This window comes from Pantherophis guttatus, chromosome 14 (genome assembly GCF_059756535.1).
Source record: "Pantherophis guttatus breed Tessera chromosome 14, ASM5975653v1, whole genome shotgun sequence".
NCBI lineage: Eukaryota > Metazoa > Chordata > Lepidosauria > Squamata > Colubridae > Pantherophis > Pantherophis guttatus.
The window spans coordinates 9,177,188-9,197,360 of record NC_142076.1 but is presented as its reverse complement, the minus strand read 5'-3'; the positions used below and the strand labels follow the sequence as shown (position 1 = coordinate 9,197,360).

Genomic DNA, 20,173 nt, shown 5'->3' with positions numbered 1-20,173 from the left:
TTGAGCCTAGTGAGATTCGAACTTCTAAATTGCAGGCAGCCGGCAGGCAGCAGAAAGTAGCCTGCAGTACCGCACTCTAACCACTGCACCACCTCGGCTCAAACTTTAGCTTGCTACCGTCCCCCTATGACCCACAGCTCCGTTGCTTCTCGCTGAAGAAAGAGTCAGCATACCTTGGGATCAGCCTCCACTTTCCAAAACTTTTTTTTTTTTTTTTGAAAGATGCCTCGCCAGTCTCCTCTTCTTACAAAGCACATCCCCAAGATTCACCCGTCCAGGTCCGAGCCTGTGTGGACCGCCTGCATTGCGGACCAGAGCCTGAGAGAAGGGTCACAGGCCAGAGGAGTTTCCCGTTTCCCCCACTCTTCGATGGACGATGGCAGCATTCATGTTTATGCCCACAAAAATGGAGGTGACGCGGTCCGTGATGTTACCATCGACTCTGACGAGGTAAGTCGCAACTCCGAGCCATTCTTCCTTAGGCATTCCTGTGAACAAATGTTCCCCTTTAACGCAGCCGTAGGTTTCAGTTTGGATTGGGAAAAGTGGGGACAGAGAGAAAAATCTCCGAGGAATTCTTGCCATGGGTGATGTGGAATCAAAATGCAGGACCCAAAGCAAATAATCAAGGGTCACCGCGGTATTTATTATAACAGTGCGTGCTGGAGAAATTCTTGCGGACAAAAGGATGTGCTCACATTTCCAGTGGACATTTCATTTTTCCCCCCAAGTTTTTTTATTTTTTTATCTTTTTACAAACATGTCCATGCGTGAACAGTGTGGCACCTGGGTGTCATACCTTCTAATACAAATAAAACTAGTAGAATTAATCATAGTTATAACATTCAACCAACTTACATATTTCTAATAATGATATTAAGTTGCAGTCTGTCATTATTCAATTATTCCAAGTTTTCTCTTGTTGCTTTTATTTTATTATACAAACTTGTATACACTAATATTCCCCCTTCTCTTATTTCTATCTCTTATTCTAACTTTTAATCATGTCACCCCTTTATTAATGGACGTTTTCTTTCTCTTCTACCTAACTTCTAGTCATATCACTTACCTAAAAAAAGAAAAGAAAGAGAGAGAAAAGCAAAAGCAAATCAGAACAACAACAACAAAGAGAAATCATCTATCCATTGTCTCTTGCCTGCTTCAATATTTAATTGCTATGCTTTTTTTTTTTTTTTTTTTTTGGCTTGCCTCCCATATTCCTCCCTTGGATCTTTATCTCTGTCTGCCTCTGCTTCTTGGCTATTCAATCTAGGTATTTCTCCCACCTCTACCCTTTTCCACTGCCTAGTTTCCAAAATTTCTGCCCAGGCCCCTATCTCCCTTTCAAACTCTCTTAATATATTTTCCCCCTGATTTAATTTATCAGTCTCCAGTGGACATTTCAGTAAGGAGGAGAAGATGATAGTCATTTATAAGTAACAGATGATGTGAGCATAAATATTCATAATTAACAAATCTCAGGTAACTTGCCTGCCCTTCTACTGTTACTAACTTTAAGAAAGAATTATTGTCATAATAAAAGAAGCATATCGGTTGCCACAATTATTTATTTAGCGCATGGCGATGGTACGGTTAGCCAGGAGACTACAATATGAATTGTTGAATATTTTGAAATATCTGTGACAGGTGCTTCGAATGTACAGCTTCTCAGTTTAATATGACTTAACGAAGAACGTTTTTTTACCCAAAACAGCTTGTAACATTTTTTTTTTTTTTTGGTCCCTGCTCTGTGCCCTCAACCTTTAACATGTCCTCTGTTTCTCCAGAACCAATATATGCCGACAGCAGGACCAAAGACCGTCTCTGCCAAGAGTTCTGTGCCCTGCACGGTGAGAAGCAATTTTATTCTTTTGCAAGATTATACCTCTGAAGTCTCTCCTTGTTTCATGGAGGGAGACTCGCTCACCTGTGAGATACAATCACATCAGGGTTACAGAAGGCGACTTCTGACTCTCCACCACTTTCGTTTTTTCCTTCCTACCATCAGCTCCTTTCTGGGACTGATGATATTTTAGTTCTAGCCAGAAGGGAAAATTGGGCCAATGATGAATGGTGGAAGCTGCTTAATACCAGATCAGAGTGTCGACCTGTTTAGATCAGTTGTTTTTTAAACATGCTGGCCTAGGGCAAGGGTCCCCAACCCCCATTCTCTGGACTGGCACCAGGCCATGGCATGCCAGTAACTGGGCTGGAAAAACAAGCGAAGCCCCATCTGTGGGATGCAGGCAGCACGTGAAACCACACCCGCTCTGGTCCACGGAAAAAAATGGTGCTGAAAAGGTTGGAGACCACTGGGCTAGGGAATTCTGGGAGTTGAGGTCCACGCATCTTAAAGTTGCCAAGGTTCAGGAAGACTGAATTATATATTGCCCAGAGCTTGTACACCGCTTCTTTAGTGAAAAAAAGCAGAGCCATACTAGAAAGTTAGATTAGATTACCCTGTTTCCCCCAAAATAAGACATCGCCTGATAATAAGCCCAATCGGGTTTTTGAGCGCATGGCAATAAGGCCAAGCGCTTATTTCAGGGTTCTAAAAAATATAAGACAGGGTCTTATTTTCAGGGAAACACGGTAGGTAGGTAAGTAGGTAGGTAGGTAGATAGGTGGGTAGATAGATAGAGATAGAGAGATAGATGATATATATGTATGTATGTATAGATGATAGATCAATAGATGATAGATGGATGGATGGATGGTAGGTAGGTAGATAGAGATGATAGAAGATAGGGAAAGAGATAAATAGATGATATAGATGACAGATACCCTGTTTCCCCCAAAATAAGACATCCCCTGATAATAAGCCCAATCGGGCTTTTGAGCGCATGGCAATAAGGCCAAGTGCTTATTTCAGGTTCAAAATATATATATACATATATATAAGACAGGGTCTTATTTTCGGGGAAACACAGTAGATTAGATTAGAATTATTTATTGGCCAAATGTGATTGGACACACAAGGAATTTGTCTTGGTGCATACGCTCTCAGTGTACATAAAAGAAAAATACATTCGTCAAAAGTCATAAGGTACAACAATGATAGTCATAGGGAACAAATAAGCAATCAAATCATATTAGGAAACAATATAAATCATAAGAATACCAGCAACAAGGTTACAGTCAGGCAGTCATAAGTGAGAGGAGATGGGTAATAGGAACGATGGGAAGACTAATAGTAATAGTAATGCAGACTTAGTGAATAGTTTGACAGTGTTGAGGGATTGATTTGTTTAGCAGAGTGATGGAGTTCGGGGAAAAAAACTGTCCGTGTGTTTAGTCGTTCTGGTGTGCAGTGCTCTATAGCCTCGTTTTGAGGGTAGGAGTTATCGTTTGTGTTGATGTCTTTCACATTTGATGCTTCCTGACTCAGTGTAACTCTGGATTGGTTTTCAGAAGCTGCTACCAGATCCAATTCTGAAGCTGAAGAAGATTATTGGGTTTGGGGGTTGCAGCACCAAATGGGTCAGTATATCCTTATTTAGTTAGCATATTTCTCTCCAGCGGGGGAGAGAAAAACCATGGGTGCCAGTTTGAGCACCTTAAACGAAAAAAGCAAGATAAACATGCAACATTATAGTGAGACAAGCAGGCTTCCAAGCAAAATGAGACATTATTTTGGGTTGTGATATCCCTCTAGGTCCATGAGGGTGAACCTATGGCACGCATGCTACAGGTGGCACACAGAGCTATCTCTGTGGGTATACGAGTTGTTGCCCTAGGTCAGCTCCACCGCCTGCATGTGCCTCATGCTGGCCACCTGATTTTCAGGTCTCTGGGGAGATATGTGTGGGGGCGGGGGGCTGCGTGTGCATATGCAAGGGGCAGGGAGGTACGGTGGGGGGAATGCGTGCCCCCTGGCCCATTTTGGGCCTAGCAGGCCTCCCTGAAGCCTCCTGGGACAAAAACGGGCCACGGGGGGGGGGGGACATGCATATGCGTGGGGCCGGGGAGCATGGGGGGGTTGCGCGTGCATGCATGGGGGCGGGGCGCTCGGGAGGGCATTGCGTTATGGATATGGGCACACTTTCGGCACCCGAGGTAAAAAAGGTTAGCCATCACTGTTCTAGGTCTTGGAATAGCATACAAGAATTGATTGATTGATTGATTGATTGATTGATTGATTGATTGATTGGTTCGATTTATATGCCGCCCTTCTCCGGAGATTCAGGGTGGCTTACAATGCATTAAGCAATAGCCTGCATACTTTTGTATATATCTGCTTAGTAGGGCTTTCGGCCCCCACAAGCGGTGTTCTTTTTTATACAAAGTCAGCTTATTGCCCCCACAATCCGGGTCCTCATTTTGCCTACCTCGGAAGGATGGAAGGCTGAGTCAACCTTGAGCCTGGTGAGATTTGAACTCGCAGTAATTGCAGGCAGCTGGCAGCTAAGTGCTACTTAACAGCACTTTAGTCCGCTGCACCACCAAGGTGCACCAAGAAGCCATTGTTTGCAAAACTAATAGATTAAAACCAGGGTAAAGCTTACATATCACCTCCAATTAAACCTAGTTTGTATGATTCATTCTGGTAACATATGCGACATTGTTCATTTTATATCTTATTCAAAATGACAAGTTAGAGATTGAGAGGCACCTGCGTTCCATTTGGGCATCCCAGCAGCCCCAGGGCTTCAGAAAGGGCACCTCTATTATGAAGGTTCTAACGTTTTCTTCTTTTTTTCCCCTCACCCAGGCATTGTGGGCTTCTGGCAGTGCTGTAGTGGTCTACCCTTGCCATGCTCTGATTGTAGCCATAGCAATTGATTCTGGCAAACAGACGTTTTTTGCTGGCCACACCGACAAGGTATTTCCTTCTCCTTTTGTCTTAACGTAAAAGTCATTCCAAATATAGCCATGTCTCTAACATGGAAAGGATGCAGTACGGAAAATGTCTAGACATTTGTTTCTTAAAGCAGGTAACTTTTAAGATTTGTAGATTTCAACTCCCAGAATTCCCCAGCCAGCACTTGGGGAATTCATATTAGCTACTCACCTGATTTTTTCTATCCATTTTCACGCGTTTGTCTTGATTTTCGGAATGCCGTCAAATCAGCATCTGCCTTTTCTAGTATTTTTATTGCAGATCTTTTTTTGTTCTTGCCCTGGTATCCTTGCATCTTTTTGATTCGGGTGTGACCTAACTTCCCCATGCTTGCTGGAAACCCTTGGCACAGACAGTGACCCGATTTATTTTGCAGGTGGCGGCACTGGCGTTCAACAACAAAAGCACTTTGCTGGCATCCGCGCAGACGGGAGAAATGAGCGTGATGCGTCTCTGGGACTTCCCAAGCGGGAAGTGCCTTTGCGTCTTTAAAACTGGGATCCAGTCCATCTCGTGCCTCAGGTAAATGCCGGACACCTCGGAAAAAAGGGGTGGGGGAGAATGTAAGATGGAACACATCTTACACATCTCGAACACATCGGTGTGTTTGTTCTTACCTAAGCTCCCTTAACAGGCAGGAAGTAGAAATTGGTGCCAGCAAAACCTTTTATTTACACGACTGTGAATTATGTTCATTCACAGTCAGCAAGGTTTGTCCAGACAGTTTTGCAAAGGAATATTTATCAACACAGACCTTATCTCACTTGGAAAGCTGCCACGTAACTTGTTTCCAACCGCAGTACAAGGCAAAACCTGGCACAGAGTCTCTCAGAGTCACGGAACGAACAAATTGTTTCCTGCAAAAGCCCACTCCCTGTTCGCTCCTCTTTTGTTTCCTATGGGAGGGGCCAATCACCTCCAAGGTGTAGCTTTACTCCCGAGTCGACCCTGCTTTCAGAGTTGTTCTTGTCTTCTGGCAGCTCTGTGCATGCGCGCACTGACTCTGCCTCGCTGCTTAGTGTTGTGGTCCGCCAGCAGCCTGCGGAGCTGGCAGCGGAGTCGGACAGCGATGAGGCTGAGGAAGAACATGGGCCAGTCCTGGAGTCTGGGGAAGGCTTGGATGAGGGCTCTGCATCGGAGGCAGAAATGGGGCCAGGGTCATTAGGAGTGATGTGCAGACTCCAGAGCCTCCAGAGGCTGATAGTAGAGAGGCAGAGGAACAGGAGGAGCCTGTTCCTAGTGTGCGTATGAGAAGAGCTGCCAGAAGGCAAGAGCAGCTACAGCAAAGAGGACGACTCGGGAGTAGGGCCAAGAGATGATTGGCCCCTCCCATAGGGCTTAAAAGACCAGCAAAGGTTCTTGGGCTCTTTGTCGGAAAACAACGTTGATAGACTTGTTCTTGTCTTGTTGCACTTATCTCTGGTCGGGGTCTTCTGCTTCTGAACTTTTGCCAAGAGAAGCTTTGGCAGTTTGCCTAATTATACCAAGGTCGGTGATAAGACTGAAGAATTTGTGTTATGAAGAATTTGTTTTAATTTGGTAGTTTGGACTACGCTGAGAATGAGTTAATTTTCAGCTGTTCTAATAAAGTCTGTTTTGGAACTGTTTGTGTCTGATAATACCTACTTGGGCCTGGGTCACAACACTTTCTAGCTCCCCCTCTGCCTCCAACACAAAGCCCTCATCCGAGCCTTTCCCAGACTCCAGGACTGGCCCATGTGCCTCCCGAACCTCCTCACTGTCTGACTTTGCTGCCAGCTCTGCTGGCCGCCGGCGGGTCACAACAGTGTTGAGGGGGCTGAGGATACCAAGTGTGGCTTTTTTTATCATGGAACAGCCTTCCAATAGATATTAGTTTGGCCTCTGTGTGAGTGCCCTTTGGAAGCTTTTGAAAACCAAATATGGCTCTTGGAGAATGAACATTTGCCATTTTTACACAAAGTTGTTTTTTTTTTTTAATATGTTGTCTATGGAGGTTCTTATTCATCCAGATCATGGTTGTCCCAAAGGTGCTTTTATTTTAAAGGCAACTGGACTTTCTGATTTCTTTACCTGTTATTAGCTATCATGTTAATTCAATTCAAATCCTCATTGTCAGTGCACAACATAGGTACAATGAGATTGGTGGAACTCCCTCAGTGCAACCCCCCCAACCAGGGGTGAAATGCTCCCGGTTCGGACTGGATCGCCTGATCCGGTAGCGATGGCGGTGGGTGGTTCGGAGAACAGGTAGCAAAAATCGCTGCCCCCCCCCTCCTGCCCAGCTGAGTCACGCGATCATCAGAGCCTTTTTTTTTTAATTTTTAAAAGCATTTTTTCTACAACCTCTTCGTCCGAAGAGATTGTAGAAAAAATGCTTTTAAAAGTAAAAAAAAAAAAAAAAAGTTGGCCACACCCACCCAGTCACATTAAGCCCCCTACCAAACCACGCCCACAGAACCGGTAGTAACCAATTTTACATTTCACCACTGCCCCCAACACAATACAATTCACAGTGAAGACAGAAAATCCCTAACCCAATAAATCATGTTAACAAAACCCCCAGTCCTATTGCACCAGTGTGAACATGTTACACGTTGCGCCGGCCTGCAAGTCCATCGTACTACGTAGTTATGATGCTATTTCTCATTCAGGAGTCTGACAGCCCACAGATAAAAACTGTTCTTCAGCCTGTTTGTGCGGCTGGCTATGCTTCTAGATCTCCTTCCCGATGGTAGGAGGATAAAGAAGTGGTGACCGGGGTGAGAGTCGTCCCTGAGGATTTTCCTCACTCTTCTAAGGCAGCGAGCCCTAGCGATCTCATGTAGTGATATCAGGGGGCAGCCCAAGATGTTTTGGGCTGTGCTCACCACCCTCTGTAATGTTTTTCTATCCGCGGCTGTCAGATCAGCGTGCCATACCATGATGCAATAAGTGAGGATGCTTTCTATTGTGGACCGGTAAAAGGAGATCATCAGTTGTTCCATCCTGTTTTTACGCAAGACCCCAAGATCCTTTAATGGCTCTTCTTGTATTTTGTTGTTTTTATTTACTGGGGGACATTTTATTGTGTTTTAGTATGTTGTTGCAAGCCACTGCAATTTCGAAGGCCTGGCTGCATACATAGACAATAAAAGAAACCATGAATCAGTGAATGAATCAATGAATGAATGAGTTCTAGATTTGGTGGTGAAGAATTCATTGAATGGTCTGCATTGAGTTTCCTTGGAAGAGGAAACTCAATGATCTTTCGACAGATCAAATTCTCTGCCTGCCTACATCTCCATTATCTGTCCTGACAGGCAGTGGCTTCTCCAATTCTTAAGCTATAACACCCATCAGTAGCTTATTTTTACTTAAGTAAAAATGATGGACTCTACTTGGCATTTTTCTCCCCAGTTTTTCATACAGTGGAAATGTCCTTTGTGGCACCGGGAAGGACAAACGCGGGAAGACGGTAAGTAAATTGGCATTTTGTTTGTAGAACATAAGAAGGTATTGAGGGTTTTCCTCACTTCACTCACTTACTTCTTTTATAATGTTACCTCAAAGATCTCTATGGGACATCTATAGCTCCCAGGATCTGCAGAGGTATCTCTAGCCTTTCCCAGTTCCCAGACATGGTTTGTATGGTGGTTGAGGACTTGGGAAACAACGTTGAGGGCCGAAAAAGATTCCCTCTCTGTGCCAAAGCGGTTGAGTATTTTTTATGATTTGTGCTTTTAGTGACTTGATTTGTGACTTGCTCATAGTTAACTGGTTTGTGAATTGATTTAACTGTCAGTTGGTGTCAACTAAAGTCAAGGAAGATGCATAATTGGTTCTGGAGTGGAGGAACGGAATCCTGGTCATGTATTCTTCATCCCATCTACTTCTTCCCAGAGATCAAAACACACTAGATTTCTCATGGCTGAAGATCTCTTCCCAGGCAGAACCTTGATTCCAGTAGAATTTTTTCAAAATTATTAGAGTTGCTTTCCTTTCTGTATTTGCTCTGGACAGAGATGGAGCTGTCCAAGTGCTGATATCTTGATGCCATCTTTTCATACGTTAGATTGCCTATAGATACAGTTGCTCCAAGATGCTATTTTTTCTGATTAACAACATTTATAGCTCAGGTTTAAACTGCAGGATCCTTGATGGTCTCTGAGTTTGGTTGTTTTCTTGCAGATGTTTCATTACTCAACTAATGTACTGACAGTATTACTTCATCTGAATTTAGCTTTCCAGCACTGATGGAACCACAAGACTCCTATCCCCATCAAAATATTCTAAAATGGCACTACTTTGCAGCTAATTCATTTCTGTTTTTTCAGATCCCAGTGTTCCTTTTCATTTTTAGGGTTTAGAGCAGCATTCAAAATATCGTACCTGTGTTTTCCCGAAAATAAGACCCTGTCTTATATTTTTTTTTGCTACCAAAAAAGGCACCAGATCTTATTTCTGGGGGATGTTGTCCACTGACTCACCTCTCTTGCGCGCGTCGCCCCCGGCCTCCTTTTTGCTGTTAGAGGCTTTCAGGAACTTCTTCTGTGGCCGGCAAGGCTTTCCTGAAGGCCTCTGCAGCCGATCAATCCGGAGCTCTGTTATCGGCTGCAGAGGCCTTTAGGAAAGCCTTGCCTGCCTTTCTGGCTGCAGAAGAAATGGGCCAGCAAGGCAGATGATGGGGTATATGAGACCTGGCTGCAACTGTCCAAAGGTAAGTAGTAGGGCAGCTCCACCCCTCCATCCCCACCCTGCAGCCAGCAAGGCAGGCAAGGCTTAATTTTTACCCGTGCACCCTGGAGTGGGTGGGGTCTTAATTAGGTCTTATTTTGGGGGGTAGGTCTTATATTGGGCACACGTGTAAAAATCAAGCTAGGACTTTACTTTCAGGGTAGGTCGTATTTTCGTGGAAACACGGTAAGTTTGCATTACTTTGAATCAGCTGTGAAGATCCCGAATCTTCTCTCCATTGACAAACCAGGAAGAATCCAAGTATTGACTTGTCACCATAGCCAGGCATTTACCCTTTGTTAGACAGACAATTGCTGTCCCGCGGTCTCCTTAAGGGGAGCAGCCGCCCAGAGCATATGTGGGCAATCTCATCCTCTCCTTATCCAGAGAGGTTCCAAAGAACCGGTTTACTCAGTGGTCCTTTGGTCTTTGCCAGCTCTTTGCCGAGATGTCCTCAGTCCACCCTTCTTTCCTTGAAAGTTCCGAGCTAAGATATTTCTTTAAAACCCTTAATTCTGAGCTTGGTTAAAGAAGAATGAATTTGGGCGTTGTAGAAGGATTTCAGTGGTAGATTTGATCAGGCTTGTCCAGTCAAGGAAAGATCACTCTAGTTGTTCCGTGCTCTCTTGGCAGTTGGTGGTGGTGTGGAACACCATGCAGGTGAATCGTGGAGGAGAAGTGGTCATGCTGGCCAAAGCTCACACAGATGTGGACATTCGGGCCTTCAAGATTGCCTTTTTTGACGATACCAGGTAAAGAACCGCTTGTTCTTCTTGGGGCTAAACGGCCATCCTTGCAAGGAGAGCTTGCAAAAGAGTCTTCGAATCAGCTCTTCAGGAAACCGAGTTGCTTATATGTACAGGCCACAGAAGCCAGCCTGTTATTTACTCTCTGAGCCTTTTCTTACGCACTGTGTTGCATCGTAGCTGGTGGAGCTATTGAAGGAGTCTTTCATCGGAAACTGATCAGCATCAAGATGCTGAGTCCAGGCCAAACAGCAAACCAGAGTGACTCAAGAGGGAAGGAAGGGAAAGTTGTATATCACGACTACTATGCTTATGTGAATTCAGATTGACATCCAAGCTGGAAAGCTGTGCTAGATAAAGTTCCCTCCCTCCCTCCTATTCTTTCTTTTCCTTCCTTCCTTCCTTCCTTCCTTCCTTCCTTCCTTCCTTCCTTCCTTCCTTCCTTCCTTCCAGCCCTCCCCTGTTCTGACCTAGGCTTCCTTAGAAAGTATAAAGCACAATCTTGGTTCCGCAAAACTTCTTTTTTTATATGACTGTAAATTACTTTCATTTACCGTCCGCAAGGCTTGATAAACAGTCTTTCGGGGAAGGTTATCAACACCCACCAATCTCACGTGGAATGCTGCCAGAGAGCTAATTTCCAGACTCAGGGCAGGACCAAACTTGGCACAGAGTCCCAAACAGAATTTTCAAATCTTGAACCGGCCAGATGAACTAAATTGTTTCCTGCAAAAGCTCACGTCTCGTTCGCTCTTCTGTTATGTCTTATGGAAGGGGCCAATCATCTCCAAGCCTTACTCCCAAGTTGACCCTGTTTTCTTAATTGTTCTTGTCGTCTGCATGCACACACTGGGAACAGGCTCCCGCTGTTCTGCCTCGCTGATGTCAGACTCCGGAGGCTGCACATAATTATCAGATGGCCTTGGCTCCCTCTCTGCCTCCGATGCAGAGCCCTCGTTCGAGCTTTCCCCAGCTCCCAGGACTGGCCCAAGTTCCTCCCCAACCTCCTCACTGTCCGAATCTGCTGCCAGTTGCACTGGCCGCCAGCGGGCCACAACCTCCCCTTCTTTTCTCCCTCCCATATCATCTCAATTTCCTCCTTCCTTCCTTCCTTTCCTCCCTCCCTCCCTCCCTCCCTCCCTCAAGACACGAAGGAACAATCCTTTCTCATCCTGTACCCTGACTTCTCTTACCACAGGATGGTATCGTGTGGCCGTGACAATGTGAGGCTGTGGCGGATCCAAAGCGGGGCTTTGCGTTCCTGCCCCGTGAATTTGGGCGAATACCGTTCTCTGGAGTTCACAGACCTGGCCTTTGAGGTCGGCCACTCCACCCAGCGTGAGCCCGAGGACCGGACGCTGTGAGAAACTGTTTTCCTTTCTTCTGCTAAGACAAAGAATGATGTTTCAAGGCAGCTTCTGGCTGTCTTTCTTTAGAAGGCGGATCAACAGGACTGTGATCCTGATATCTTAGCAAGGACGTTAAGATTCATTCCTGCCTTTGCTGGAGGTTGTTTTGGACTTTGATTGACATCTCGATTTATGCTGAAAGTAACTCATTTTGGTTGACGGGTGATTCAGCTAATATTTCACTAATGGATTGATTCACCTATCAATTTAACTGTTGGGTTGTACATACAGCTTCCATATAAAAGTTTCTGGCACTGAAGAGATAAGTGCCAGAATAACAAAAGGGTATATCTAGTGTAATGAAAAGAAGGATTAGGGGAGACATGACAGCAGTGTTCCAATATCTCAGGGGCTGCCACAAAGAAGAGGGAGTTAAGCTATTCTTCAAAGCATCTGAGGGCAGGACAGGAAACAATGGGTGGAAATTAATCAAGGAGAGAAGCAACCTAGAACTAAGGAGAAATTTCCTGACAGTTAGAACAATTAATCAGTGGAACAACTTGCTTCCAGAAGTTGTCAATGTTCCAACACTGGAAGTTTTTGAGAAGAGATTTGACAACCATTTGTCTGAAATGCTATAGGGTTTCCTGCCTAAGCAGGGAGTTGGACTAGAAGACCTCCAAGGTCCCTTCCAACTCTGTTATTCTATTCTATTCTAAAAGTAAAGTTAGTTTTACACTTAATTATTTCAGCAAGGACAATTGTTTCAGCAAGGAAATCTACACAGGTTTTTTTTCCTCTTTTTTTCTCCTGCCTCTTTTAGCAGGGAAGTATAGGATGTTGCTCCATAACCTAGTTCCATAGGGATCTTGACATTGGTTTATATAATGCAATGTCTATTTACGGAAAAATTATTTTTTCACCTCCGTTATCAGAGTGACCTAGTGGTGACACAATAGCCACAAGCGAGAACTGATTTAAGCATTAAAACCATCCCTCCCTCCCTCCCTTTCTTCCTTCCTTCCTTCCCTCCCTAGGTTTGTTTGCAGCAGAAGTGGGCACGTTTTAGAAATTGACTACAAGAATGTCACTGTCAAAAATGTCCGTCGCCTTCTGCCCTTGGAGACGGGACCCGTTTCTCAGCGGGAGAAGCAAGCTTTTAATTCAGGTATGAGCTTGTGCTTCTGGGAACCTTTCAGGCGCTCAGTTATCACAGCCATTTCTAATTTAACCCTTTTCTAATCCTAACTCTTCAGAAGTTGTGGGAGCTTCATCACTGGAAGTTTTCAAGAAGAGACTGGACTGCCATCTGTCAGAAATCGTGCAGGGTGTCCTGCCTGGGCGGGGGGTTGGACTAGATGACCTACAAGGTCCCTTCCAACTCTATTAATCTGTATCTGAATCTGTAACTTTGGGAGGCCAGTGAACGTGTTAGACTCGTATGGGTGTGTCATTGGATACTCTCATTAAGTCTCTACCCTCTTAACTTACATTTTTGACGGGCATTAAGGGTACTTTAGGCAAATAGATGGGGAAGAAATGGAGGTAGTGACAGATTTTATTTTCCTGGGCTCCAAGATCACCGTAAATGGGGACTGCAACCAAGAAATTAAAAGACGCTTGCTCCTGGGCGGGAAAGCTATGGCAAATCTAGACAGCATTCTAAAACGCAGAGACATCACCCTGCCAGCAAAAGTGCATATAGTCAAGGCTGTAGTTTTTGCAGTTGCAATGTATGGCTGTGAAAGTTGGACCATAAGGAAGGCTGGAGCCAAAGAATTGAGGCCTTTGAACTCTGGTGCTGAAGGAGACTCCTGCGAGTCCCTTGGACTGCAGGGTGATCCAACCAGTCAGTCCTAGAGGAGATCAACCCTGACTGCTCTTTAGAAGGCCAGATCTTGAAGAGGAAACTCAAATACTTTGGCCACCTAATGAGAAGGAAGGACTCCCTGGAGAAGAGCCGAATGCTGGGAACGATTGAGGGGAAAAGAAGAAGGGGAAGGCAGAGAACGAGGTGGCTGGATGGAGTCACTGAAGCAGTCGGCGTGAGTTTAAATGGACTCCAGAGGATGGTAGAGGACAGGAAGGCCTGGAGGAACGTTATCCATGGGGTCACGATGGGTCGGACACGACTTCACAACTAACAACAACAAAAGGGTACTTTTCCAAACAAAACACAGTCTTCAGATGGAGCTTTTTTTTTACTGTTGGCCTTCTGTAAAAAAAAATATGAGTAATTTGATTTAGAGGAGCCCAGAAGAACATCTAAAAATATCTCCAGAGGATAAACAGTTTTTGAAAAACGAATTTACACTCAAGGCTGACACCTCCCTTTGCAGAATATTAGCTAATAGAGTAGTCCTCGACTTACGGCCACGTTTGAACCCAGCATTTCTGTTGCTAAGTGAGACAGTTGTTAAGTGAGCTTTGCTCCATTTTGTGACCTTTCCTGCCACCGTTGTTAAGAGAATCGCTGCAGTTGGACAGTTAGCAACACTGTTATTACGTAAATCTGGCTTCCCTGTTGACTTTGCTTGTCAGAAGGTCGCAAAAGGGGATCACGTTACCCCGGGACACTGCAACCATCATAAATGTGTCATAAATGCGAGCCAGTTGCCAAGAACCTGAATGGGGCAGAATGCAGAAGGGGGATGCTGCAAAAGTGTTGTGGCCCGTCAGCGACCTGTGTTTCTACACAGAATCTGTGTAGCTGATTCCGACAGCGAGGAGGCTGATGTGGTGCTGCGCCAGCAGCCTGTGCTGCTGGCGCTCGAGTTGGACAATGAGGAGGCTGGAGAAGATGTGCGGGGATTCAGCCAGGGCCTTCAGAACCTCCAGAAGTTCCCTTAACTGAAGAGGAAGAAGAGGAGGAGCCTCTTCTCGATGCACGGGCACACAGAGCTGCCAAAAGGCAGGAGTGGCTCCTCAGGAGGAGGTCTCCTCGAGAGTAAGGCTTGGGGCTAATTGGCCACTCCCTTAGCCTATTTAAGGAAGGATGACGACTGAGGCAATTTGCAGGAAACAACTTCATTCATATTCCTTCGCATCTTGATTCCAGAAACGTTTGATTCGGCTCGTTTCTCTCTTGTCAGTTTTCCTGCAAATTGCTTCTGGGCATTCTGCCAACCACAGTAAGATTACGGTTATCTGAAATACTGTGCCTCAGAATTGAGTTATTATTCTTTGGATTCTTGTCACTGTTAATGAAGTTAAATTAACAGCCCTTGTTCAGAAAAGACTGATTTAAACTACCTGTGTGCGAACAACTACTAAGAAAGCTCATTAGTAGTCCTTAATTAGTAAACTAAGGTTTGTACGGACTTTATGTGTGCTGCGTTCTTTGGGGTCCGTAGCTGGGGCAGAACAAAAAGTCTTAGGTGTGAAAAACAGTCATAAGTCTCTTTTTTTACTGCTGTCGTAACTTTGAATGGTCACTAAACAAATAGTCAAGGACTATGTATTTTTCAGAATAGAATAGAAATAGACTAGAGTAGAGTAGAGTAGAATAGAGTAGAACAGAACAGAACAGAACAGAACAGAATAGAATAGAATAGAATATTGGAATGAAGAATGGGATGGGATGGGATGGGATGGGATGGGATAGGATTGGATTCTTTATTGGCCAAGTGTGATTGAAATTTGTCTTCGGTGCATATGGTCTCAGTGTACATAAAAGCTATAAGTGATAAATCATGATCACAGTCATGAAATAAAATAAATCATCAGACCACTGGTACTCATGGGTGTCATATTGGAGATACGGAATTTACAACGTTGGCAATGCTATTAACTGGTGGGATCCTGAAAAAGAAATTCTGTTTTAAATTGGGCTGTATTTTCCTAGGCTCGGATGGCTTCTTAGCGGAGGCAGAAGCGTCATCAGTTCTTGGGTCAAAAAAGAGAACAGTGGTCTTTGGCTGAACCCTGAAGTCTCTTTCTTACAGACTTATTGAAGAGAAGGGATTTTGTTTTGGAGTAGTTGTAGAATGTTATCCGACAGGGTCTTAACTAAAAAGGGCTTCAGATATCAAGGATCAATTAGAGATGGAGTGGTGGGGGTGGGGTGGAGATTCAAGCACTGGCAGCTGTTGTGTCTTAGAGCATCCTGGATTTCTGGTTTGTTTGTTTTTCCCCCACCTCCAGGCCCTGGGATATCCCTAAACAGCATTTGCCTCTCTTCAAGTTTCTGTGCCACTGCCTCGGACGATGGCTACCTGCGACTGTGGCCATTGGACTTCTCAGAAGTCTTCCTGGAGGCAGGTACGTAGAGCTTAAAGATCACAAAGTAGGTAGATCTTCCGTTCAGGAGATCAACTGGAGATGCCTCTGGAAAGGTAAGAAATGACACCAGAGGACATACACTTGCTCCTATGAGAGTGTCCCAAAGGTGCTTTTTCAAGAGGCAACTGGACTTTCTGGTTTTTCTTTGAAGACGTTTCCCTTCTCATCCGAGAAGCTTCTTCAGTTCTGACAGGATAGTGGTGGGGTGGAAGGATTTATACTCCTTGCAGACAGCTGGTCATTTGCATCCTTTTAGAGGGACGTTGAAGCACTTGGAGGTTTATCTGTGTCTTCAGAGTCACCTGAGTTAGCACTCCTTGTTCCTGTAGTCTGCAGTTTTTCCTCTGGAAATCCATTCCTACTCCCACACCATTCACAGTGATTCACATTCACAGACCATTACTTGGTCTGTTGTGTCGATGTTTGGGTGGTTTAGGGGTGGGGAATTTGTGGTGTGTGTGTGTGTGTGTGTGTGTGTGAGGATTGCCTCTCCTCCCAACTTAAGAAAGTAAAAACACTTGAAACGTAGTATTTCAAAAGGACCCTTTTATTAAGCAGAAGTAACAGCAATGGATTCAAAGCAACATCTGAATACCCTTAGGCAAGACAAGTAGGATTAAAGCAATAGAGACCCCTCCCTTAAGTCAGAATGCAGATCTTAGCCAATACACAAGTGTGAGGATGTTTTTTTTTACCAGCTGCCCTGAGAACCGAATAAGTATGTATTCACATCGTTTCTCCTTTATTCTTTAAAGTGAAACAGCCCACATGGCTGTCATAAACATTCCTCAACATTAAGGGGATCTCAGGGCTCTTTGGTGCCAGGATATAGGTTTTAAAATATCTGTTGACACAAGCAATGCTAGTAAATCGAATCCAAGTCTCCCCCTTCTCCCAACTGAATGGCAGTATCACTTTTAGGGATCTGACAGTGTGTTTGAGGATTGTTATGTGTGTTGGACCTGATCTTTGGATGTTGTGAATTTCGTTGTATGGGTATACTGTGTATACACGCACAATGACAATAAAATTATTATTATTCTCTTTTATTCATTAAAAATGAAACTCAGTCAACTGGACATTTTAAAATGTGTCACAAATACCATTGACTGCCGCTAATGGCTGATATGGCCACTTCCGGCTGGCCCCGCCCCCGTCTATTCTCTGCCTCCCGAGTCCCAGCTGAAATGGGGATTTTGCAGTATCCTTCCCCTGGAGTGGGGTGGGAATGGAGATTTTACAGTATCCTTCCCCTGCCACGACAACCAAGCCATGCCACGCCCACAGAACCAGTAGTAAAAAATTTTGAATCCCACCACTGCTTACCATCTTATCCCGTCCCATCCTACCTCACCTCATCTCATCTCACTTCATCTCATTTTTCTTATTTGCATCATCACCAATAAACTCCAGATGTCTCACTGTTCCCTTTGCCCGGTGAATCTAACCATGTCACCCGAATGCTGACTAAGCTGGCATCTTTCTTCCAGAGCACAACAATCCAGTGAGTTCGGTTCGAATCAGCCCAGACAATCTGAAGGTTTTGTGCACCACCACCACTGGGAACGTGGGCTGCCTGGACATCCAGTCGAGGAATTACAGCACCATCATGAGATCTCATGTGGGCACGGTCTTGGCCTTTTCAGTGGACAGTTCCCAGAAACAGCTGGTGACGGTGTCCGAAGACAATACCATTCGCATCTGGAATGTCGAATCTATGCAGCAGGTGATTTCGGAACTTCTTTCAGCAGAACAAACACACACAAATACACACACTCCTTTGTGGCACCTTAAAGATTAACATTGTTTTGACAATAGATGTTTCTTTTTGGAAGTTAGAATAGAATAGAATAACCGAGTTGGAAGGGACCTTGGAGGTCTTCTAGTCCAACCCCCTGCTTTGGCATGAAACCCTTTACCATTTCAGACAAGTGGTTGTCCGATCTCTTCTTAAAAACTTCTAGTGTTGGAGCATTCACAACTTCTGGAGGCAAATTGTTCCATTGATTAATTGTTCTGACTGTCAAGAAATTTCTCCTTAGTTCTAAATTGCTTCTCTCCTTGATGAGTTTCCACCCATTGCTTCTTGTCCTGTCCTCAGGTGCTTTGGAGAATAGCTTGACTCCCGTTTCTTTGTGGCAGCCCCTGAGATATTGGAACACTGCTATCATGTCTCCCCTAGTCCTTCTTTTCATCAAACTAGATATACCCTTTTGTTATTCTGGCACTTATCTCTTCAGTGCCGTAAACTTTTATATGGAAGCTGTATGTACAACCGAACAGTTAAATTGATGGGTGAATCAATCCATTAGTGAAATATTAGCTGAATCACCCATCAACCAAAATGAATTGCTTTCAGTATAAATCGAGATGTCAATGAAAGTCCAAAACAGCTAAGATACCGTGATCATAGCCCTGTTGATCCGCCTTCTAAAGAAAGACAGCCCCTTTATGGCAGCCCCTGAGATATTGTATCATGTCACCCTTCTTTTCATCAAACTAGACATACCCAATTCTAGCAGCCGTTCTTTATATGTTTTAGCCGCCAGTCCCCTAATTATCTTTGTTGGTCTTCTCTGCCCTCTTTCTAGAGCAGGGGTTAGCAACCTGCGGCTCTGGAGCCGCATGTGGCTCTTTCATCCATCTGCTGCAGCTCCCTGTCGCTCAAAATATGAGTCACAACTGCCAATGTGCGACACCTAGCAATGCACAATTTATTAAGCTTTTCGACCCCTGGTAGGTCAACCATGGATAAATCCAAGAAAAGAAAAGTTTCAGAAGAAAACAGAACCTTTAATTCAACTACATATGCTAGTTTTGTGGCTGCTCAAGAAATAGTCAGGCATGGGAAGAGTTTTGTAGCTCCCAGTGTTTGTTTTTTTTTCTGTGGGAAATGGGTCCAAATGGCTCTCTGAGTGTTTAAGGTTGCCAACCTCTGTTCTAGAGTCTCAACATCTTTTTTACATCGTGACCACCAAAACTGGATCTAGTATTCCTTATTTGTGAGGCCTTGTGAGGTTCCTCACTTGTGAGGCTTTGTGAGGTTCCTCACTTGTGAGGTCTTGTAAGGTACCTCATTTGTGAGGCCATGTGAGGTTCCTCATTTGTGAGACCTTGTGCGGTTCCTTATTTGTGAGGCCTTGATCTAAGACACAAGACTAACACCTGGATCATTTCCTTCTGCTGCCTCCATCTCACCTGGGTACCACTTTATCCCCTTACAGCTTTATGAATTCACGGCCTCTGATGAAATTCCGTGCGCTGTGGTGTTTCATCCCTTGCAACCTATTTTTGCTTGCGGTTTCGACACTGGCGTGGTCAGGACCATCAGCTTGGCTGCCTCAAGACTTCTTGAAGAACACAAGTAAAGCCTTTGTGAAATTTCCTAGTTAGGTTTTGAATGTTTTGCATGCACGCAACAGAAGGGGGACTGATTTGAAAGGGAATATATTTCTCCGGAGGGGAAAAAAAATGAAATAAATACCGATATTAGCCTGTAATGCGGTAAAGAAAAACAGGAAAACAAATGTGCTGATTTAAGAATGATCCATTCACTTAGCAGTATTTGGAGAGCTACGTCAAATGTTAAGTACAGGTCCTCATTAGCGACCTCACCTGGGACTGACGATTTGGTCATGAAGCGAAGTGGTTGCTAAGTGAAACTGTAAACCATGCTTACAATCTCATTTCAGCTTTCCCTTGTTTACAGACCTGTGAAGATTGTAAATGTGAGGAGTGGTTGCAAAGTTACTTCTTTTATCACTGTCGTAACTTGGAACAGCCGCTAAACGAGGACTACCTGTATCACAACATTTCTGTTTCTTATTTATCTTATTTATATAAAATATTCAACATGGCCACTCAGCTCAAACGACAAGACTCTGGGCAGCATCCGAAATCATTATACAAAAATAGAAAAGAAAAATAGCACATGCCACTAGAGCAAACTAAAATAATTATACAGTGATTAAAATTAAACTATACTATACGTCACCAATGGGGAGTTAACCCAAATGCTTGGAGAAAGAGACACATTTTTATCATCTTTCCAATGGCAGATGTTCTTCTTTTTACAACAAATAACTCAACGAGCATCACACAACTCTAAAAAATATACTATAGTGGACTTGGATCGCGGGGAAGCATGGGGAGGAAATCCTGATTCAAATCTTATTGATTAAATAGCTCCCTGGGTGAGTTTGAACAAGTTGCTTTCTGGCCAATAACTACAGGTAGTCCTCGTCTTATAATAATTCACTTAG

The 20,173-nt window shown here is 44.3% G+C and overlaps 1 protein-coding gene across 3 annotated transcripts in view; it reads left to right on the top strand.

Moving 5' to 3' along the window:
* The window catches only part of WDR90 (WD repeat domain 90), a 66,725-nt gene that overhangs the window by 12,614 nt on the left and 33,938 nt on the right, over nucleotides 1–20,173 (top strand). For all 3 annotated transcript variants that reach the window (XM_034420520.3, XM_034420519.3, XM_087878561.1), the window contains exons 9-20: nucleotides 223–450; nucleotides 1,788–1,850; nucleotides 3,412–3,480; nucleotides 4,712–4,822; nucleotides 5,217–5,362; nucleotides 8,219–8,276; nucleotides 10,169–10,287; nucleotides 11,480–11,641; nucleotides 12,668–12,798; nucleotides 15,774–15,890; nucleotides 17,402–17,637; nucleotides 19,136–19,275. In XM_034420520.3, the coding sequence (XP_034276411.2) occupies nucleotides 223–450; nucleotides 1,788–1,850; nucleotides 3,412–3,480; nucleotides 4,712–4,822; nucleotides 5,217–5,362; nucleotides 8,219–8,276; nucleotides 10,169–10,287; nucleotides 11,480–11,641; nucleotides 12,668–12,798; nucleotides 15,774–15,890; nucleotides 17,402–17,637; nucleotides 19,136–19,275 (1,580 nt within the window). The remainder of the gene's footprint in view (nucleotides 1–222; nucleotides 451–1,787; nucleotides 1,851–3,411; nucleotides 3,481–4,711; nucleotides 4,823–5,216; nucleotides 5,363–8,218; nucleotides 8,277–10,168; nucleotides 10,288–11,479; nucleotides 11,642–12,667; nucleotides 12,799–15,773; nucleotides 15,891–17,401; nucleotides 17,638–19,135; nucleotides 19,276–20,173) is intronic.